This window comes from Tachysurus vachellii, chromosome 22 (assembly GCF_030014155.1).
Source record: "Tachysurus vachellii isolate PV-2020 chromosome 22, HZAU_Pvac_v1, whole genome shotgun sequence".
In the NCBI taxonomy this organism is placed as follows: domain Eukaryota; kingdom Metazoa; phylum Chordata; class Actinopteri; order Siluriformes; family Bagridae; genus Tachysurus; species Tachysurus vachellii.
The window spans coordinates 15,643,242-15,667,337 of NC_083481.1; the positions used below are offsets into that span (position 1 = coordinate 15,643,242).

Below are 24,096 nucleotides of genomic sequence, written 5' to 3' on the forward strand. Positions count from 1 at the left end.
ATAATATTACATTAAAAATGTGGGACGTATTTTTTTTTGTTTTTTTTTTTCTTTCTAGGAAAATATGGCTAGTGAGGGAACAATTTCTAGCTGCTTAAGTCTTTCAGGAGTTGTGTACAACACTTAAATGTGTGTAAACACTGATATTCAGACAATTCTGGTGATAAATACAGTTGGTTCTTTCACAAGCTCTGGGTTTTGGAGCTCTCGCCGGTTCCGAGACCTGACAAATTCTGGCCGGACGTTTAGTTATATTAGAGATCAGCTTTACTGAATGATTAAAACAAAACAGTTAAAAAAAAGGGAAACTTTTGTTTTTCTATTATATTCCCTTTTCTTTAGCTTTTCTGCGTCAATAAAGTACACACGAGGCAAGTCGAGCAATTCTGAAATTTATTTACAGCACCCATTATTCTGAATGAGACAAACCATTAGCTCCAGTTTAGTTTATTTTCTTTTAAATAACATTTCACATACATATACAATTTCAATGTAAAATTAACATAAACATTAATTCAAATGTTTTTTTTTTTTTGACCAAACTGGGAAAAAAAAAACAGGAACAGAATTCAAACATGGAAAGAAGACACACAGATAATATGCTTGCAAAAATTCACCATTTTTAGCACGGATGCTTGGAGACAGAACGAGACGTCAAAATCAAAGCAAGGTTCCCCGAAGTACGAATACAAACGCGGTGCTTGAAGCCAAAGCTTTACACGTTGCAACTGATTCTAGACTTGCATACTTTATTTCAGAATTGTATGGATCATCCCAAATTTTTATACAATAACCTGAATCCTCTGTGTGCTTGAATACTAACCACGCATGAATCACGTTAACATTGTTATATTACATTAAATGTAATTTTAATGTTAAATGCAGTGAAACATGGGTTTCAAGCTTGGGGGGGAGGAAAAAGAAAAAAGAAAACAGTGCTTGTAGCATTTATAAAAAATCCTACTGCAAAACCAAATACCGGGTATGAAAACGATTGAATGTTGGAGTTTACTTACAGTGTAATATTCAAACATTGGTGGATTGAAAGAACTGGGACCTTTAATCCCAATAAAGGGATAAATCTGCTATTTACACTTATATACAGACAAAACTACTATGTACATGTTTGCATACAACTTACTATACACGGCCAACTGGTCTTTGTGCTTAAGATTCTTGCATTGTCGTCCGCTCCACGATTATTAAAGGTTTCAAAAACAAACAGCTCGCTTGAGCCTTAAGGAAACACTTCCAAGACCGATTATTAACTCGACTGATAAATCTGGTAAAATCACCTACGATGCAAGTTCAGTCGGAGCAGAGCTTTGTGACAAACACCACTGATTTTTCACACCACAAATTCCCCTTCAGTAGCTTATTTCTATGTAGAACAAAACTCAAAGAACACACATACAATGAGAAATAAAACTAAATCCTCTTCCCCTCACACTCTCTCATCCTGCTGCTCTCAGCTGGCAAACTGCTGGTAAAACGCCAGTTTGACCCTCTCGATGTGGTGGCACAGCTTAATGGCGGGACCGAGTTTCAGGTCCATACACTCCTGCACAGTGGGCAGGTTTAGCAGCAGCAAGGCCTGTCCGTCAATCTCCTGGAAAAAATAAAATGAAAGAAGCGTATAAAGAGGTCAGAAGTCCACATCAAGATAATACATATCAGAGAAACTTTTATTAAAATAGACATTTTCCAAAAACCTCCCTCTATCTGATGATCCAATATGCATCATGATACTTTGCATACAATACAAAAATATCATTAAGAAAAAAAAATATTGGGTGCATTTTAATTCACTAATTATCAGCGCTCATAGGATTTGATTCAACAGCAATAGAAGATTTGATTCAGCACTGATGGGATTAGATTCAGCACCAATAGAAAATCTGATTCAGAACCATTGAAGGATTTGATTCAGCTCTGATTGGATTTGATTCAGATCCAGTAGAAGATTTGATTCAGCACCAACAGAGGATCTGATTCAGCACCGACAGAGGATCTGATTCAGCAGCAACAGAGGATTTGATTCAGCACTGTTAGGATTTGATTTGGCAAGGACAGAATCCAATTCAGCACAGCCAGTATTTGATTCAGCACCTAAAGGATTGGGTTCTGATAAAATATGATTCAGTTCAGCACCAGTAGACAAGATATTGTTCAGCAATGTCAGGATTTGAGTCAGCGCTGATAAGATTAAGTATCTAATTCCAAAGTCAGGTCCAATTACTATTTATTGCAGACCCTAGATTAAACAGCTTCCACACGGCTGTGTCTTTACTCGCATAACCAAAGCGGATTTGAGAGAGCAAGTGTCTACAAACAAATCAGATCTGTTCATTTTGTAATTGAATCAAATAAATCAGGTTCATTTCCGGTGTTTAGTGTTTTATTTACTCAAAATATACAGTACGATAAGCCTAAATGAGATACTCAGCGGTGAAGAAAAGCAGATCATCACCTGATCCATGAATATGCGTGCGAGCGGAGCACAGTCTGTGGTCCTGATGAAACGCACCACATCTGTAACGCTCCACTCCAAGGGACTGCTGTCCAAGCACAGCTTCTGTGGAGCCTCAGGAAAAGGACACTGTGTAAAACATAAAGAAGCATTAGATGGGGTCTCCTGGAGTCAGACACATGCTCAAGATGTGTGTAAAAATATGTAGGTATAATTTTGAATGGTGTGATTACTTTGGGTGAAGGAGGTCTGTTCTCGTCATCCGAGTACGAAGGAGAGCGAGCTTTGCGGCGCCGGTGAGTGGGCCGGGGTGTTTCAGGAGGAGAGGGTGAGGGTGTCGGGGGCTGCGATTTCTTTTCGGAATACTCGGAATCTTCCATCAATTCGTCCTGCTCCGAGCCGCTGTCGTCGCTCAGCGAGTCGTCTTCATCCAGGTCTTCCTCGTCAGCACTTCCCTAAAGAGCCACAAACAAAACCGAGGCGCTTTAATATGACAGTGAATCAGTTAAATTTGATCTTCTACGAAGTAAAACGTTTTAAATACACGACGTGTTTTTGTATATTTCCGCTTTAAGTGCGATTTCTAAGCTTTAAAAAAAAAGACGATGTGACATGATTGTGCCAAGCGGGCAGAGTTTAATGCTGCGGTCATGAGGACACACGAGGAGGTGTAGTGAAGTCTGTATTTAAATACCGGGAGGCGTCTTGCTTAATCTCCTTATACCAGCGTTTAAAACATATTTGCTCTTTTTCTCATTAATGAATGATGTGAACACACTTCATTTGGCCCCCATTTACTACCGTTGCTATGGTTACATCTCTGAGGCCATTAAGGTCACTTGTTCTGTTCTTGCAGTTAATTAAAACAGTTCCTTTTTGGCAAGCCAGTGTATTTTTCCTTTCTTTTTTTAACAGCACAATTTAATCTTAGTCTAAATGGACCCAGCTTTTTAACCTGTTCTATGAATATATGAAAAATAAAAGACAGCTATTCAGAAAGCTCTCTCATAACCACAGTACAAATAAACAGAATTCTGTGTGGCTTTTTTAACCCCAAAGCTTTCGCGTAGCCGAATTTAACCTTTTATAGCACGCATGCTTGCTACCTGAGGAGACCCCGCGGGTGTGTTGTCTACGGAGGCGGAGGAGCGTCGCTTCTTGTGGACGAACAGCTGCTTCCTTCTCTTCTTTCTCCTGCCTCGTCTCTTCACTCCCGCCTCCATGTTGGAGTGGCCTCCTGGCGGACGACCTACACGTCGACTCTTCTTCTTCCCGTAGTAATATGCTAAAAGAACACGCACACACACGCACACTGTAAGTGAATTTGCATTCAAATTAAAACGAGCGGTTGTCCTTGCAGATGGATGTAAAATGTGCTGCTATTTAAATTCATTATGCTGTTTCTTTTCAAACTAAGCTACTGAGAAGGTCGCTGCACAAAGTCGCATGCATGTTACTCACTGTATTTGGTTTTGGTGAGCACGGAGCAGTTCTCCGAGCAGCGCTCCAGCACCATGCGCGGCCCGAACAGATTCGGACAGCACTCCAGCTTAATGCAGGTTCTTCTGCAGAACTCAGCCACGCGGTCCGCAGTGCGAACTATCTCCACTGTCGCCCTGTAGCTCTTCCCTTTGTACCTAATGTTATATCCACACGCACACTGGTTAGAAAATGTTAAAATCACCGAGTACAAACCAACATATGATTTCCTTTCTTTTTTCAAACATGTAAGCATCCTCACTTGGCTTTGAGAATCTCTCCATGACCCTGCCAGCGTCCCTCCTGATCCAGCTGGAGCTCACGGAGCACACGACTGGGCTTATAGGCAGAGTTTATCAGCAGAGAAAGCACCTGAATAGACACACACACCACACAGGGCCATGCCATTGATTTATTATTAAGTGTTTCACAGTGTCAAAATGCTCAGGTTTTGTACAGACAACATTAACAATCAATTAAAGAACTGAGAGACGTAAGGAATTCTAAAGTAAGGCATTGCTTTCAAGTGACGACAAGTGACGTGTTCAGCTCTTTTCCAGAAAAAAAAAAAAAAAAAAAGGGTTTCAGAATCATAAACAAACACAAGAGCACAGAACAGAGTAATAGATACATCGGAATATGACACGGTATTATAAAGCAGACGTAACAGAACACATACATGTAGTAGCACCGAGGAAAAAATATTAGAATATCATTGAATACAATAGTCCGAAATAAAAAAAAAAAAAATAACAGAATACGGTATAACATAATAAAACCAAACAGAATGCAATAAAACATTACAGAATAGAATAGTGCAGAAGGTAAAGAAATACAAATTAATACAGAGCCAAGAAAAAAAAATTAAGAGGGTTCAATGGATTTGAGTTGGGATTTGTATGATATGAGACAGAAAGAGAGATAATGAGGTATTTGTGGATGAGGAAGAGGTATTGCGCTCATCACTCATTGCATTTCCTGCTATTGAACATCGCACATAGAGCAGATGTGATCAGAGATCAGAATAAAATAAAACACAGAAGTAAAATCGAAAGAAGACCACACAACAGAACAGAACAAATAATAAAGAAAAGCAGCAGGGTTCTGAGAGTAACCCAGATATTTATGACAAAACTCATACCTCCTTGAGCACCAGGACGCAGTTGCCCGGACCCACACACTGGGGCAGCTCGGCGATGCGGCCCTTATTGAGGTACGGCCCGGAGAAACACCTGTGGTTAAAGTAGATCTTGGGGCAGCTGTACTTCCCATTGGCTTGACCTGTTACACAACAAATATCCGTCCAGTCAAAGCGGACAAATGGACATGCTCTGAAGCAAACAGGAACACAAGTGTGTCAGACTGTACCGCTTAAAAAGAATGTGTGTAAAAGCAGGTGAAAATTTCTGAAAGTTCGTTATGGAAGGAGTCTCTAGTGCCTGTGTTTTTTTTTGGGTTTTATTTGAGGTATAGCTGCTCCTGTAAGTTTTCTAAGTAAGTTTTCCAACAGGGTTAATGTCATGGATTTTGGGTAATACAGCAAGTCTACGTTTCTAACTTCAAGAGAAGTACAAAAAAAGGGAAAAAAAAATATACAGGAACTAACAGGCATTCTAACACATGAACTGTAACTTTAAATGGATAAAAGGTGTGACAAGTCGTTGTTAGCATTTGAAAATTAGTTTAATAAAAGAAATAAATACTGTGAGTGGAAATCTTAAGGAAGTCATTCACTGATGATGAAGGGTTGATGTGAAGCCAACATCGAAAACTTTAAGTTCATACATAGTACATATTTCACCCCAAGTACGTCTTTATAAAATATACCCCAATGCACTCAGTTGTGTTTAGAGCGTAAATTAGAAACAGGGATATTGATGCATATGTTCTGGGACTGTAAAAAAAAAAAAAATCCAACCATTTTTGGAGAACCATTAAAAATTAAATGGTTGAGAAAATGCGGGCTAAAAATGATGATTTACATCATCTAAAAACTTCTATATTTGTTAAATTGCAAAACACTGTTAAGACTTTTCTCCTAATTCTTACTATTTACTCAATTTTCTCATTTATTTGGCAAAGAAATGTAATCTTTAAGATAGGTTTGGCACAAGCAGCTAATCTCCTGCCTTTGGAAAAAACTTACATATGATGTCCAGGGCAAACCTGGATTATTTTGGCGGGTGTGGGCACCTGTACAGAACTTCTTACCCCACTCACTCTTCCCCTTTGTCCTTGGATGACCTTGCTCTATATTACAGAATGTGCTTGAACGTTGGGTGTGTAACATATTCATAGTGATCCGGTTCTGTTGCTGATGTTCTGTTTGGATGTTACATTATTGGTCACATTATCTACTATTGTTGCAGTTGTACTGCAATTTCACACTGAGTTTGGAACAAGAAAAAGCACATACTATTTAGTGTATACAAAAGGACTATTCTGTTTGTGTGTGCGTGTGTGTGTGTGAGAGAGAGAGAGAGACAGCATGTGTGTAGGTGTTTTTGGACATTGAAGTAGCAATCACTTACTCATCTCTGTCTGGCTGTTCAGAGGCTGTTTGAGGGCATCAGGGGAGGAGTCTTTAGCTGGCATTCTGCTGTAGGTGTAAGACAAAGAAAACATTAGTCTGCAAATAATGAAATTATAAGCAGCTATTAGTCATATTGAAACTATGTTCCTTACTGCCTCTCTGGTTGTACGACTGCGATTTTCTTCTGCTTTTCGACTGCATTGAGAACAAACGTATAGAAAGAAATCAATACACCCGCAATCACCGACTGACAAAACTCAAGAGGCAACGCTATACAATTTATAAATGATTTAGCAGAAACGTGAAGATCCTCATGCAGCTGGTGCAAAGAGGAGGTGTCATACATGCTGGACATACTAAGAACTTAACACTCATATTATCCAACCTAACAGTAAGATGGTGTGTGTTCATACTGTACAAAGCAACAGTATTGGTACATGTGCTAGAAAATATTCATCTAGTATTGCAATTCATTTCACTCGTTTCAAAACCATTGAAAAATAACCTTTAGGTTTGCAGGGGTACTGAAGAGGGTAGCCATTCGTTTCACACCAGCTAACAGGGAATATGTCCATGGAGTCCATGTGTGTTATGATATCTGGAACAGGTTGTTTCACGCCTGAAGACCAAAGAATGCAAATTAAATCTTAAAAGAAGCATTATGTCATTGTAAATGCTTCCCACATTAACAAGGCTCGCTTTTCTCATCCTTCCAACCCCACCCACTCTATTGAGAACAGGTACGTCCCCGACGATTGCCTTTTTATGATGCAGCGCCGGTTAATGTAGTGAATTACTAATTTAGCTCAAGAGTTAAGAAGAAACCTACAGATGAATCTCACCGCATCACCGCATTACTGAAAAGCGCTGGTAATGTACTAATCATGGTATTCACAGTTCAACTCCTGGCTTTGGATCAGGGTTGTGTCTCGTTATTTGCACACCACGGATCACAAATTTATACTAGATGATTACTTCTTCACAAATTTTTTTATAAAGCTATTTTCTTGTTAACCTTTTTAAATGGCACATCCATTTACATAATTCCAATAAACAGTATCTCTATACATTATGTAATAGCTCCTCATCCACTTGACCAGTACCTAATTACTATTGCCTAAAAATGTGTTTTCTTCATAATAAAGATATACAATGTGTTCCGTTTTTTTTATAACGTTCTATTTCCATTTCTTTAAATCAAAAAAAATCTACTGTACAGTATATAGGTACTGAATTTCTAGATCCATATCCCGGGTTAGCGCGCCTACATGTACGGCACATGGCGGACGACCTTGAGCTTATTCATTAAATGAGAAATGAAGGTTTGAGTTCCTTGCTCCAGAGTTTGCCATCCTGAGCAAAGCCAAATACACTAGAAACTACAAAACAAATACTGCATAAACAAGTGAATCACCTTCTAGTCTAATCCAGATATGTTGTCCTTTGACCTTGGTGACTGTGGCTACGTGAATGTTTTGAGGGCAAACAGGATTAATGGCCTCCAGCATCATGGACTCCTTGTAGCACTGATCAGAGGGGTCCTGATACACAGAAAAGAATTCAAGATAAAGTTATACATTGATATTATACATTAAAGGCGGGGTCTCTGTTGTTTGAAAGCCAATGTTGATATTTGAAATCACCAAACCAAACACGCCCCTAACCCAAATGGGTCCCACCCGTTTTGATAGCTCTGCCCACACATACACCAGACAAGTATAACCCAGACAAGTATTATGGCGGAACCTGTTGGGGCAGCTGACCGAGGGTAGATTTTTATCAGTAAATGTACTCAATGAGTAATACTATGGTAGTTTTCGTTTTTGTAGTACTGTGTGCTGTACCGTGAAAGGTTTAGCTCCGTTTCACACAGATGACGTTCAGTTCTCTCCAGCGCTGGAAAGCTGATCCTATATTAACACGGGTCCTACTACTTCTTGCCTTATCGTAAGCCTTTCTTCGCTTTCTTTCTTTGTTTTTATCCTCCATGTCAATGTTAAAACCGCTTTCTGCTAATGTCACACATGTGCACTGAACACTCTCTCCGCCCATATTGACAAAACCCGCCCCTTTCTGCTCACTGGCTACACGTTAGTTTTGTTTTTGTTTTGTTTGGCAGCCCAACACAGTTTTCTGAAGCATTTCTCAAACAATGGAGACCCCACCTTTAATATAATATCTGGTGTTCTAACACACTATAATCACAACTATAGCGTTTCAGCGTCAGTTCAGGCAGGCCACATAGTCAAGCTCGGCTATCAGCTGATGTCAATTTTCTAACCCCGCCCATCAGCTGATCTGATTCCTATGCGCGCTATTGGTCCCTTTCAAACAGGGCGCCCTATTTAAATGTTTTTTTCAGTCTGTCTGCTTGGCTGTTTCCTCTGCATTGCTGCAACCCACCTCCTCCCCTACTGTAGCTCCTCCTTGAAACTTTGTGTTTAACTTAATCAGTGTCATTCTGTTGTCACTGATGCAGGCTCTGTTCTAAATGGGGGATTTTGTCTTGCTGCTTTCCAAGTTAAATGGGAGATTGTCCCCCCACGAAGCTGCTGCTGTTCCCTGACTAGCTTTCATGGAGCTCATGAAAAGGATGGGGTATTCAGAACAGAGCCATACCGGCAAATGTAATTTTATAAGCTTGCAAATAAAATTTTTTAATATACGTCAAAGAATTGTCTTTATTTTGACTCAAGTGGTCCTGACTGAACCAAGTTACTGTAGAAATAAATGAGACTCACAGAGGGGAAGCAGTGTTGTGGGGCTGGCTCAGCCTCACACTGTTTCAGATAATCAGCCCAGTCAAAGTCCTGTCCTTGGTACCCTACAAACAAACACACACACAATAAACAAAAGACATCGGTTAACAAGAACCGAGGATGAGAGCACCATACTATTATCTGTGTCAATGTCATTTGCCCATTCTTCTCTCCATTAATACAAAAGTGTCTCAGCCAAAAAGAACTATTTAAATATTTGAAACACAAATTATCTGCACATTAGTCATCCTCAACACTGCCAGTGACGCCTTAAATTTACCATTCAGTCCGTCTCTGTTTCAGAGTCAGAGATGGCAAATACGATACGAAAGGTTCCCCAGTTGTGGGAGGCTACAGAAAGATTTGCACGTACGTTTTAAGAAACCTCTTAATCTGAAATTATTCAGGGCTTACCTAAAAATGTTTAACCCTCTATGTGCTTGTAGAAAACGCAATAAGTGACATATTACATTTAGACTATTCAATTCTGATCGATTTTCTGGTCGAAAAAATTTTTTTGGATGTGGGGAAACACTTTCATTCACAAGAAAATTTTGGGATTCCTGAAAGGCTCTTCTATTTCTTAAATGCTTATGGCATCCTTGCAAATACAAAAATAATATCTGGTGTTCCACAAGGCTTTGTTCTAGGGCCACTGTTCTTTCCAATGTATATGGTTCTGGGCACGATAATTCATCAAAAGACATGACTACCAACAAAGCACATCTAATAGCTAATATGAAAGATAAACTAATGTCAAAAGTGAATATTTTAACTGTTATACCTGGTGGTGGACTGAGCTTTACTCCATTCTTGAAACTCCATTGAGCAGGAAAGATTCCAGGACTGTCCCTGTGACACACAAACAATCTGCTTCCTCCTTTTTTATCGGTTTCCTCTCTCATATCATCCATTTGGACCAGAAAGTACTGATCATTGAAGACCTATAACGCAAAATACAGACGATCACATTACTGAGATCATATTCTCCACAAGGACCACTGATTATGAATAAATGGCATTTTGATTTAATATGTGCTAATACAAGCAGTGATTTGTGGTCAGTTTGTATACTTCTTTTTTTCTAATACAAAAACAGATTCAGACAAACCACCTGCTTTGAAAATAATAATTAAAAAAAAAAACTTCCACAAACAGCCAGAAAATAAGGAAGTGAATCTCTAGCACTAACCAGAGACCCATTTCTTGTAAACGCTTTATAACAAAAGAACATAAGGACGCACTTATGATAAAGAGTAAAACTGATAATAATGTTAAATAAATAAATCAACTAATTAATTAATAATTATAAATGCTGAGGAGGCATCATATTTTATTTTGGACCAATGTAGGAAACTCAGTGTTTTATAACTCAGTGCGTGTAAATATACGGGAGTTTATACGCTTTACCCTGACGGCCCGAGAGATCTGTGGAGGGCGGCCGAGGCGGCGTATGACCACCTCCGCAGAAAAAAAAAAAATAGATTAATAGATAGATAACTTTCTGACTGAAGGAGTAGTGTGCAGCAAGGCTGAGGGTAAAAGTCATGACCTAATGCAGTATAAATACACTGGCAAGGGCAACAGGAATAATACAATAAGCAATGTCCAATTTTAGGAACTACTTCTTTTAGAAGAAATAGTCACATCCAGACTAAGATGAAAAGACAACCTCAGTTTTCTTGCGTTCTATTTCCATTTTATTTCTTCAATCCAAAAACAAACCTATATATGTACTGAATTTCTAGATCCATATCCCAGGTTAGAGCGGCTACATTTACGGCACGTGGTGGACGATCTTTAGCTTATTCATACAACTGAGAAATTAAAGGTTCCTTGCTCCAGAGTTTGCCATCCTGAGAAAAGCCAAATACACCAGAAACTACAAAACAAATACTGCATAAACAAGTGAATCACCTTGTAGTCTAATCCAGATATGTTGACCTTGCAAATTATAGCTATGCAATACCATGAAAGTGGGCGGGTCCATGTAGATTTCTGTGCTTATATAGAACCTGATGAGTATCTTGAGTGCAAATGTGTACACCTTACCGTTACATTAGGCAAAAGGCTAAGTGTGTCACCTGGGCAGGGGAGTGTGTTACCTTGGCAACAGTAGCAGGACTGATGGTGAAAGGCGCAATAGGATCTACTGCCTCCAGCTTCATCCCTTCAGTAAAGCAGTGAGGAATGATGGCTGGACGATCCTGAATACACACGACACACGCACACACATGCACAATATAAAAAAAATTATTTAGTATAATCATTTTATACTTTCCTCATTTAAATGTTCATAAACTTCTCATTCAATTACACATTCAAGTAAATGATCATAGGTACAGAAGACAATCATTTACTCACCTTATAAAACTCCTCACTAATACTCGAATCCTGTGGCTGATTAGCAATGGCCTGTCTTACTTCCTCCCATTCTTCTTTAGTCCGCAACGGTAGCAAAACTACGCACACGAAACGCATACAAAATAATTATTACCTAAACAAACATACAACACCGTTGCTCGCCTACAACCTAGAGGACTCTGATCTACCAGATTCCACTTCCCCTGCTGTATTGATAGTGGTGGTATTGAAACCACTTTATTCAGTGGTTTGTAATGATATCTGGATTCCCATAAAGTGTACAATAATCATGAGCTTGCTTATCAACCAATCTATTGCAGATCTTTATATCTGAACATGAAGGACCATAAAACCTAAAACAACAACAGGCTTCCGGACAAATTTTTTTTTTCTTTTAGATCTATTAAAAAAACTATATATATTAAACATTCTCTGCTTTTACAGAGTTATAAATCGAAATGAATTAATGTCCATTTTTAGCAAAATGTCTCAGCTGCATGAATCATATTTGTAGAAAATGGCTTTTTAAGAACATTCCGAAAAGCTCAGCAGAACTGAAAACTGCATCTTGAAATATCCGGTATTGAATGATTTCTTGTACTGAAGGCATTACTGGAAAAATAGTCTATTTGGAGTTTGTGCTGGGGAAAGAAGGGGGGGGGGGGGGGGTGGTTGGTTGTGGAAAAGGTTTCTTTGAAAATTTTATCCGTGGCACAAAGATGCTTGGTGGAAACTTAGGAAACCTCATCAACCAAAGAAAACCATTCCCAGAGTGAAGCATGGTGGTGCTAGCATCATTTTGTAGGGATGCGTTTTGCCAGCATGGTCTTTGGAAATTGATCAAGGATGCACAAAGGATAGATAGAACCAAATACAAGTCAATCCTAGATGGCAGCCTGTTCCACTCTGTAACAGACATAGATGGAGGTTCACTTCAATTACACTTCACTTGAATAGTTCAACAACACCAAGAACCCGAATGTGTTAAAATGATCTAGTCATCGGCCAGACCTCAATCCGGTTAAGAATCTTCGGCAAGACATCTGCTGTATGCCGAAGCTCTCCATCCGATCTGACAGAGCTCAAACAATTTTGCCAAGAAGAACGGACAGATCCAGATGTGCAAAACTGACAGACACGTTTACTAGAAGACCTGCAGTTGAAATTGCATCCAAAGGTGCTTCAAGCAAGTACTAATCCAGGAAAGTGGATACTTAAGCAACTGATAACTGTCTGCGTTTTCTTGAAATATTTTCCAGAAAAAGAGAAAAAAAAAAGGAGGTTGGCACTCAAGCCCTCATGGCTCACCTGATGGAGGACTGAGGGTGCAGCCGTGTTCTTTGGCCCAGCCGGGGAGGTGAAGCATGGGGTTTAGGTAGAAGATCCAGGTAACTGAGTACGTATCAGGGAGTCCTTCTGTGCCAGCGTAGCGGAGACGGAGTCGCCCCCCGACGTTGTCCTCGATCACTGCGCCCCAGACCACACCGGCATCCTCTTTATCCACCAGCTCTACGCTGAGATCTGGAGTCAGCAGGTCTACAGGGTTGCACCCTCGCTGAGCCTAAGGTTCAAAGAACGCATCCAATGGATAACACGTGTGCATAAGGACAGAAACAGCAGGTATTGTATTTTCATTACTTACCCCTTCTAGCAGGTTGGCCGGTGCGCTGCAGGATTCTGACAGAGATTTCTCCAGCAGGGACTCCCAGTCCTGATGCTTCTCTCGTACGCCTGAACAAAAAAAAACACCATACGGTATGTAAAATGGAAATGTCGTTGTGAGCAAAGGAATCCACAGACCCTTAACCACATACAACAGTTGAAACCAGACTACCTTCCTGGAACCTTTATCTTTTTTGCAATCTCAAATCTCTTTATTTAATTGATCAGGACTAGACTCTGAGTCAAGGTGAGTACAAATCCACTTGGTCTTAAAGCATAACACGTACTGAGCCTAGTACACATTGCATCCTTTTAGCATGTGAGCAAAGTGACTAGCACATTTTGGATGGCGTATAATATTGAGCTGCGATCAAAAATAGAGCACAGTCTTGCACAGGCCGTCCCATCCCCCCACTTCCTCAACACGGAGCACAAATCAAGTTTGAACTTGCACAATGTTGCATGATGCTGCCAGGAACAAGACAAGCTAAATTATAATCACATCACTAGTTAATCCTCTGCAGTTCCTCCTGCACTATACGTTGCTTAAAGTACAATTACGATTTATAAAAAAAAATTTTTTTTATCAACTTATTCTTCAGCACATGGTGCATTTCCATAAATATTTATAACCAGAATGGAGTGCAATTAAAAATTAAACACTAGTTTTACTCTTTAGGAACATGGAGCATTACGAAAAAGACGTTGGTTGTTAGAAAAGAAAAAGAGTGTGGAAAAAAAAAGCTCATAACCCCTTGCTCTCACCCTCAGGCGGTCTCATGGGCCGACTGTGCTGCCTGCTCCAGCCGATGGGGTGCAGGTCAGCGGTCATGACGTCACACCAGAAGTCGGCGCGCCGGTCGTCGTTGTAGCCTTCGTATCGTAACAGCAGCAGCTGGCCGCAGGTGGTGATGATGGTGGCCACCCAGTAAGCACTGTCGGGTTCTCCACGCACCGAAACCTCCAGCTTCATACCAGGAGTCAGACCCGTCTGCAGGCCTTGATCCATCTGAATTAGCAACACAGCATGTCACAAGCATTATGTATTATGTCGCTTAATGTATTACCTCTTGAATCCTAATCAGCACTTTAAGCACCCAGACCCCCAAAAACTTAACGCAGATTCAACGTTTATTCAGTTTCCATTTCAAACAATGACGTATCTCTAAAATACTTCCACACATTCCGTCTCATGGACCACAACAGAGTCACCATGAGAGTGTTTTGTCTGCCAATATTGTACACATGAATTAGGCAAATGCAATCACAGCAAATTATTTAGAACATATATACAGTAAGAATATAAGTCTAGTTAAAAAAAAGCCTTATTGATGACATATTTGAGTGAAGTACTATAGAAAAAAACTCTTTAAAATCATGCAGGTTGGTTATTATGCTTTTGTCTGCTTTATTTAATCTTACAGCACTATGTTACATCCGACTGACTTTGATTTCATGGGCAGCTGAAAGGCTTCACTTCCTTTTATTAGCGAGCGCTCAGTTTAATTTGCTTATGCTTCCTTTCTCTTAAATCTGTTATCCATCATCATTTCCCGGTCGAATGTTTGCCAGGTGTATTTTTTTATAAGCTTTTATGATTTTGTTATTAACATAGAGACACGAGTCTTAGCTGCTTAGTAATATAGAAATAAACTGCATATATATATATATATATAGGGTAGTAGTGGATATTAGCAGAAAGTGGATCAGGAGCATGCATAAGCAGGAGAGGAGGCCAAGCTGTCTTCTTGCTTACATGTTTGAAGGCATGGTGAGGTACGGACAGAGCTCCCGTCTCCTCCAGATAATCGTCCCAGTTAAACTCTGACGCGTCCTGACCAGAGTCCACCTCTGAAATAGCACAGAACGTATCACATGCTACGTGTACATTATTAACCACACACACACACACACTAGGTTAGTTTACATAGATATGGGCTGTATGTCCAAAACATATTGAACTATGTAACGACATTTTCATGACCCACACAATACGGATCGAGGTTTGTTGAGGTTTTGCTAACGAAGCACCGACATTCCACTGAAACCAACTTTACAAACTATTGATTCATGAATTTGTGTTATTGTCCATGCGGTTATACTTTCAGGCCAGGGCTGACGTCGATATCGTGATGTCACAACTGGACTGTCTGAGATAAATCACAGGTACAGAAAATAACATGTTCGTAGTTTATTTAACATTATTGGAAGGAGTCTCCGGTGTCAGCACTTTTGTAAAAGTGTAAGCTGGAAATTGAAGTTTTCTCACATGGGAAACTCGAGAATGGAGCAGTTTATGCTTTGTGGTTTCTCAGTAACATGACAAGAAAGATATATTTATATACAAATGAGTGTGTGGTTCTTTAATAACTGTATAAAAAAAATTGGCAGACTTTAAGGTGTATGAGAAATAATAAACTTAATGACACCTTTTTTATTGCAAAATCAGCTACTCTGAGGTTGTGGCAGAAACTCAGCTTCGTGTCGGTGTTAACTACGCTCCTGTAACCGCACAAGTAATTCCTTCCTGATGACAGCGACAGGGTTCAGAATCAGCCAATTTACACTGAATTTCTCTTTCGTTATGGTCCAAAATTGAAATGCATCGGTTTGAACGGCCAACGTTAAAAACTAGAGCGTTCGTGACACGTGCTGCAATTATTTACAATGAATAAATAAAATTACACTTAAAAAAAAAAATCCCTTACCGGACTCCAGCACATCTTGGTTCATTTTGTAACCGTATCTCACAGCGTCTGTAGGAGGAATGAAGAAGAAAGAAAAAAGAATGATTGAAAAGATGTAAGAGCTGAAAGAAAGAAAGAGAGAGCGAGAGAGAGAGAGCGAGAGAGAGAGAGCGAGAGAGAGAGAGAGAGAGAGAGAGAGAGAGATCATGATACAGAGATCAGTGTGGAGATAAATAAGCGGGCGTTTCTAAAAAAGCTACGTTTGACATGTCAGTGTGCGTGGGAAGGAGAAAGTAGACAGTGGGTTTCAAAATACATACTGATGCTTTGAAACAGCGAGATGGCCAACAGCTAAACTAATTCAAGGCATAATTAAAAAGCCAGACTCGCCTGCGTTTGCGTTTCTAGCCAGTGTGTGATTAGGATGATTTCCAAACACACAAAATAAAAAGTGCTTTGTTACAGCTGTAAACATCTGTCCACTGAGTCCAGGATCAAAAAATCTGAAGTTTAAAAATTAGAAAATGGCCTTCGTATAAAATTCCCCAAATCACTGTGGAACAATAAAGGTTAAATAGTCGAGCGTTATATTGAACTCTCGAACTAACTCACTCTCTCGCGCACTCTCTCTCTCTCACTGCAACATTTGTTTCATGTGTGAAACTGGTTCTGATTTTCTTATTCAACAAAGCTCATTGTGATGTCTGCAATGATTAGGGATCACACACACTTCAAACCAGAAAAGGACACACACCCTCACACAAACTCTATAGCGATAGAAAAGCTATTTTCCCACAACTGCCACATGGGTCGTGACGAGCGTGAACGCTGCGCACATTTGACACTCAGCCCTATTGATGTGCTAATACGGTTGAAGGACAATTGCTCTTTCTGGCTGTGATCTGATCAGTTTTGAAGGACAGTCATGTCTGTGTTGAGGTTTATTTTCTTCCTGAAGATCACGTAGAACGTGATATTTGTTTTGAATAAGGTGCGCTGGGAAAATTACATGTTGCTGATCTAAATGTCCAAAACAATGCAGAAAAATCTAATATAAAATAAATTCTGTAATAAGAGGAGTAAAAAAAAAGGCAGTTTCAGAAACTGGTGATCTTCTGGGACTCACACACGGCTAGAGTTTGCTGCTTTTGTCGCAGCTAGTGTTACACAGAATGGTGCAAAAAAACAAAAAAAAAAAACACGCATCCTGTTGAGCGTCAGCTTGCGGCCAGCGAAACCTCTCTGATGAGACAGATCAGACGAGAATGACCAGACAGCTGACAGGAAGGCAACGGCAAGTAACTGTGGTGAGCAGAAAAGCATCCCAGAATGCACTGTGTGGAGAACGGTGTGGCGGCTTGGCTATCGGTTTCCACTCCTGACTTTTAAATCGTAAACATGTTTAAACATGTTTATGTATACAGTAAAGTGTAACATGAAATGCTCTTTAAATTGTGCTTTTTGATCTAAAAACGTCACAGCTGTATGAAACTTTGTGTAAAGTGTCACAGCTTGCACTCGAACCTTCTCGAATATAAACCGTTTAACGGTGGAAAGGAAAAGAAAAAGTCTTAAAAACGTTGAGAGAAAACAGTTAAAACAAAGTGGCATTAACTCCACAGCTCCATTCAGCCCGAGCTGTCAAGTTGTCTTTGTGATGCTTGACATCTCTATTAAAAGGAGAGATGAGGGAGCGACAGGCTCGCTCTGACAGGCGCTAGCTGACCCGAGCCACCCGCCGTGACCCCCCACGCCTCCCTCCCCAATACCCCCCCAATCCTCCTCCAACACATTGTGCTCAGAGTGGAGCTACGGAGACGTGGGGGATTGTGTCCCAGAGCTCTCCAATGGAGGCGCGAAAGAAAAGGCCAGCCTCAAAGCCCTGCACGCTGCTCTTTCTACACCGAGGCAGACGATGAGAGAATAAAGAGAGCTGAAATGAAGGAAGGAAGCGGCTGGAGACAGAGGAGGAATCTGTAGGGATTTCTGGAGCGAATAGTTTTTACATTCCACTGGATTAACGGTGGTCGATCACCAAACTGCCCCGAGAATGCAGATACATAAATGCCAAACACACACACGTAATAACGTCCCGCATCTGGTCGCGACATCAATGCTAATATCTTGTTAATTTTATATATGAACAGAAATGGAACGGAGGATGACTCTTTCTCTCCTTTTTTTTAATATATACCGAACACAACAAGTCTGCTTTTTTCCAGTCTCCTCATGCTGCTACCACAAAAAACCCCTCACTTTGTCGCAACACAAATACACAACCACACAATTCTCAAAGGAGAAAGTATACACCAGGCTGCAACGTTCTAACAATCTCAATTGGGTTATTACACTCGCAGCTAGTTGAGTACACACTCAAAAATCATGCTAACGTGATAGACATACAGTGTAACAGAAAACCTTTATCATGCTAAACACCACCCCAAGCACTCAAACAGCCACCCTGTGAACTCTAACCTCACTGTTATCACTAGTTCTACAGCCAGGAATAGAAAGTGCAGAGAATGAACGGGAGCTTTATTAAGGACTTCTGTTCTGGGACTGTTTTTTTTTTTTAAAGCCGCTGGTCACATGACAGAAACCAATGACAAGTAACGCAACAACTTGTATTTTCCACCAACTTCCTATAATGAATCCTGACCTGAAACTCTGCACTAAATGTGATGCTTATTTCCATTTCTAAAATCTGTTATTAATTTTAAGAAACGCTATCGCTAAACCTCCAACATCACAGATCCAAGATTTCACTGGATCTGAGGTAAAAAGTCCCGTCACAAACAAACGGCACAAGGTGAAACCATACCTTGAGAGAAATTTCTGGACTTCTTCTGGACTTCAGCATCAGCATCAGAGGGACTGACCTCCTGCTGTCTTGTTGTTTTAGCTGCAGACTGAAGAACAGTGTCTACAATAAACAGTTAAATTAACGCTAATCACGCTTGTATCGCATTCCTGATTCTGGCAGAGCGTGCGTGCCAGTATGCGCTAGTATGAGGGAGATGCTTTCCAAGGAGACGACAAAGCACTTCTGTAAGTCGCTCTGGATAGAAACGCTTGCCAAATACTGTAAACGTAAATGTAATTTATTCATTTGGCAGGCGCCTTTATCCGGCGCGGTTTAATCCAAGTGAAGCGCTGTTGAAGGAGCCGGCGGTCACACAAGTGCTGCATATCCTACTGACTGGAAACGCTACTAATATATCAGTCCTTCAGACTACGATTGATAACAGTGCAAAACAAAAAAAAAAAAAAAAAGAGGCAACTTTCAATACAACAACCACTACTAATAATAAACTTGTATACAATCTCCTCCAAAACTATTGGAACAACTAGGAATTTTTTTTTCTTTTCTTTTTTTTTTTCTTCTTTTTTCTTCCCCCGTTTACTTTTTGTCTGTAGACTGCAGACATTTGGGGATTACATCGCAAGAAAAATACGAGAAGGCTGTTTAGAATTTCAGCTGTATTTAAAAATGTGTTAAACTACATGGAACGCAGCACATTTCGTATCGAAACAAACGATTTGTAGGCGAGCAAATAAATCTTGTTCATGTTCCTGACAGGTGTTTCTGATCAGGATTGGGCTCACATGGCTGTTTCTGGAACATTTTCAGTAATCTTTATTGACAATGAAACTAATAACGGGAGCAGCAGAATGAATTCAGAGATTTACAGAAACATTCTGTCTCAGATTTTACACACAATGCATCCAGTATATTTGGGAGGAACGTCATATTTCAACATTCTAGAACACAATGCAACAACATTCTAGAACAAAATGCAAAGTCAACAAATCTCTTCATCAAAGGAGAAAGAGTGGAAGGATTTAAACCGACCAAGTCAAACACCAAGTCAAACACCAGACTTTAACCCAATTAAGCAGCTGAAGAGGAGACTGTAGATAGAAAACAAACGGAAAGTAGCTGCAGTAAAAGTCTGGAAAAGCATCACAACAGAAGAAACCAACAGTTTGGTGAAGCCTCTAAGTTGTTGGCTTGATGAAGTTACTGCCAGCAGGAAATGTGCAACCAAATATTAACTGTTATTTACTTTAAGAATAATCTGTTTCTGTACATTTGCTCTGGTTGGTCTGATACAAAAGGTATCAGATACATCAACATTTCCCTCTAGTCACTGCAGGTATCGTAAGCAGTTATTAAAAATGATGAATAAACACTAAAACACACCAGAACATGCAGTTAAAGGAAAATAATCAATGACAGAGCAGTGTTATGAAGTTGATTACTTTCCAAATCACAGCAGGTTTTATTCCACCAGCAGTTTTTATTCATTACAAAGCAACATGGCGTACTTTTTATCTATTTATATTTACATTTAAATTCAATGGACAACATCACATCACAGCAGCTATAAACGACAACTGGTGGATAAAAGTATCCGATCTGCTCCGTCATTGTTAAATATAAACTGATTGATATGAACTCTGACACGTTTTCACATAGCAGAGAGAAATAGCAGTGATTACGCTGCGTTGTTGCGGTTGTCGTTATTTTCGTCTGTGTTCCAAGTTGATGGACAGATAGCACTACTGTGCGGTCTGTTTCCGTCTTTAGCGATTCAGCTCGGAGAATATTCGGTCAATATTTTATCAATAATGTGATCATTTTGGAATAAATCTTTTGAAATATCCTTTGCAGCATGCTAACATTTTATATCATATTGTAAAAGAAACATTGATTTGAAGGAGCTTATTTGATGCTAAATCATTTAACAATGTTAAACTTTTTTAATCCAAACCTACACATCATGTATAGCAGAAATGTCTTCAGGTATCATTATAACATTTTGGTATAATCACAAACCCTTTGCTACAACACAGCATAACAAATCTCTGTTGCAAAATACTGTTCGCACAACAGTTTTCCAAACTGCTCCTCTGAGGCTTTCCTGCCATTTCATCGCCTGGTTTGGTGCTCAGAAAGAGCAAAGACATGGACTGTAAGGACTGTCAGAGTTCCCTGAGAACTAAATTGGGGGAAAAAAATGGAAATAAAATCAGCGGTAATAAAACGCTGAGTAGAAGAGAAGAATCTACAGGCTTTTGTTGTTGGGAAAAAAATCTGAGGTGGGAAGTTCAGATTCGAGCGTTGATTCAGCCAGCGTTAACGACGCCTAGTTATCACCCGTGTTGCTACTTTTAACGCTATTGATTCTGATCTCTTATAAAAGTCTCACTATGTGCCACCTGGATAAATACTGAACAAAAATAACAAATAACCGACTCGAGTTCGCATCAAGTCAATTAGGGCCTGTCCTTGTAGGCGTGGCCTATTCAGATTCAATTACAAATAGCTGTAACGATTATAAGATGTATATTATCTGTTTTTAGACATTGTGTTATTTTTTGTTTAAGTAAAAAAAAAAAAAACCACACATTTTGAAAAATCTAGATGATTTTTTCCCCTAACAAATGTTACCTCCTGAAGTGTTTTATTCCTCTTATTCTACTATTTAAGAACAATAAATATCAAAAAACAACATCATTTATAGTTTTCTGTTGAGAAACACTCGCAAAACACATTCATTCTTGCTATCACTTCTGTTATAGATGTTGTTATAGACAAAACTCTGACACTTCTGTCTTAAAATGGAAAAAATAAATGTCTCCTTACTGAGTATTTCACCAGATCAAGTTTCTTTTGTTAAATAACAAAACATTTGAATGTGTTTAACTGTTTTAAGGTGTTTATTATAAGTCTTTGATTCTGCGCCGCATGCGAGGCCAGGTGATGTAAATTACTGTCAGAGCTGCTTCTATAGAAAATTATACAAACATTTACACTTTCTGACCAATCAGAATTGAGAATTCAACAATGTCATGGTCTAAAATGTTTTATAAGTCATTAAGTCATTGTTGCACTGGAGCTGTGACAGGAATGAACTTCAGGTTTGGTCTGAATATTCTCCTGTTTTTGTTTTTTTTTTGGGCTAATTTGCAGAAACTCTCAATTCAGATATTGCTTTTCTGCTTTTGTCTTCTGACTTGTATTGTTAAAGGCACTATATAAATATAACAGGGCTAAGCCTTGATCTATCTATAGGCATGACTCAGTGTGGCAAGCAAAGTTACTTCCATCCCGCTTTCTATGCACATGTTGAATATCTGAGATAAATAGCTGAAACTCGACTAGAAAAGCTGACACCTGATGAGTCTTCAGTTTTATGCGAATACCAGCATCAACGCATCACGCTCATCATCCTGTAGATCACTATCAATCTGAGGCTCTGATGAGGTGAGCATTATAACTTCACTGAAAAATACTGAGTAAAATAACCTCTAATGCACCCGCTCCATGTTTCTATAGTAGCAGAACGCTCGCATGGATTTGTTGAGCGGAATAATAGTTTTATAATAAACGGGTAAATAACATGTTATTTTAAAACAACGAATAATTGCTGAAGCATTCTGTGAAAAGAGGTTTATATCATTATATCATTTAGCGCTTTGTAACTGTCTGGAAGTTTCCTGCCACAAAAGATGGTCCAGTTTCTTAGTAACGTGACAAGTTGTAGGTTTTTTTTGTGCCTCACAATTTAAACTATTTCAAGCATGATCTGTAATGACTGACAAATTGATGTTGTGACAAAGCGGTTAGTTTTATTGGAATCCTTAGTGACAAGACTTTATACAATAACCACACGAGCGATGAGTTTCTAGCTGGTTATATTTTCCACAATACCCAGAACTGCCACAGGACTATACATGGCAAACAGCAGCAGGCAGGTATATATTTTTCCCCGATGTTAAGAGAAGAAAAACACGGACACGTATATATCTGGAAAACATAGCAGAAAAACGCTGAGTTGGGTGAAAAACGGTAGGCAATTATGCCCAAGGTGGACAAAGAAAAACACACGCATGGAAATGAATCCCGGGGTCAGTGGTGGCTCAAGTGGTTAAGACTCTGGGTTGTTGATTGGAGGATCAGGGTTCAAGCCCCAGCACTGCCAAGATGCCACTGTTGGGCCCTTGAGCAAGGCCCTCAACCCTCCCTGCTCCAGGGGCGCTGCCCTCTGTGCGAACCGAATCCCGTCCAAATAAGGCTACGGAGGAATCGAACGCTTGGTTAGCACGACCCCACCGTCGTTGATGGTTTTTCTCCTTTAACACAGCATGTCCTGTCATGTTTTATTCCTTCCATGTAGCTACACCAGCAACATCACCCTGTGACATCACTTCAGCACAGAGTCTCAAACTTCTCACAGCAATGACACCAACACAACCCCCAGACACCAGGTGACCAGCTGAACCACTGAACACACCGTGGACCCCTAACACACACATGGTTTAATGGTTCTGGGTGGAAATGTTCTTTAAGAAATCAATGCAAAACTTGTTCTGGGTGTAACAGCAGTGCACTGACTGTAAAGTGTGTGTGTGTGAGCAGTAAAGCAAAAGATAACAATATAGGAACTGCAGACATTGTGTTCTTATGCAACCCCAAACCCTATGAACGGCTTCCAGACTGAACAAACACACAGGATTAATAATCGTTTAAATAAACAAACGAGAAATGTTTTATTATTATTATTTATCAGAAAACTCGAGTCTAGACGCAGTATATTCTGCTCCACATAAATAACCGGCAATAGCGTTTGCACACGCGCGCGCACAAACACACACACACACACGCACACACACATGCACGAGCGCCGATTAAGCAACTTTCGCACATAAAGACACATCACTAAAGCGTGTTTTTTTACACGTTATAACCCGATCTGCGTGTGTTATAATGTCTATTATGCTCGCAGACGTTTTTTGCACCATGTGAGCCCAGGCTCGAGCATTAAAAACCGCCCGGAACCAAGTCAACTTCAACCCAAACGTCATTCGAGCTCAAGTCATCTTTTATTTTTTTATTTACAGGCGAGAAAAAACACATCCGAAAGCAGCAGGAACGCACCAAGCCGACGCAATAAACCCCAAACCGGTCTAATATCACCACCCAAATTGTTTCTTACCTCCACGGAGTTTTTTTCTTCCTTTAATAGATGCCGTGTCTCTTTTTTTTCCGCCTTCGTTACGTTCACGACCTCATTCCAATATGGCCCAAAAGTGCTACTGCGCATGCGCGGACGTCTAACCTCCCCGTCCGCGTGC

General features: G+C 39.9%; 1 protein-coding gene across 1 annotated transcript; it reads right to left on the reverse strand.

Annotated features, from left to right (window-relative positions):
• Positions 1 to 376: 376 nt before the first annotated feature.
• On the reverse strand, positions 377 to 24,096 carry sfmbt1 (Scm like with four mbt domains 1). Its single transcript, XM_060858105.1, has 21 exons — positions 23,958 to 24,096; positions 15,976 to 16,023; positions 15,024 to 15,118; positions 14,033 to 14,276; positions 13,248 to 13,336; positions 12,914 to 13,166; positions 11,606 to 11,703; positions 11,347 to 11,448; positions 10,026 to 10,185; positions 9,224 to 9,306; positions 7,897 to 8,023; positions 6,988 to 7,101; positions 6,635 to 6,677; positions 6,481 to 6,548; positions 5,091 to 5,230; positions 4,212 to 4,321; positions 3,932 to 4,107; positions 3,577 to 3,755; positions 2,704 to 2,925; positions 2,471 to 2,599; positions 377 to 1,609 (listed from the first exon to the last, which is right to left on the reverse strand). The coding sequence occupies exons 2-21, from the start codon at positions 15,998 to 16,000 to the stop codon at positions 1,469 to 1,471; spliced, it is 2,598 nt and encodes an 865-aa protein (XP_060714088.1). The 5' UTR covers positions 16,001 to 16,023; positions 23,958 to 24,096; the 3' UTR covers positions 377 to 1,468.

Coding starts and splice junctions, on each gene's coding strand:
- sfmbt1 (XM_060858105.1), bottom strand. CDS start 16,000: ATGAACCAAGATGTGCTGGAGTCCG. Junction 4,108..4,211: donor GGAGAGATTCTCAAAGCCAA/GTGAGGATGCTT, acceptor ATATAACATTAG/GTACAAAGGGAAGAGCTACA. Junction 1,610..2,470: donor CACGCATATTCATGGATCAG/GTGATGATCTGC, acceptor TATTTTTTCCAG/GAGATTGACGGACAGGCCTT.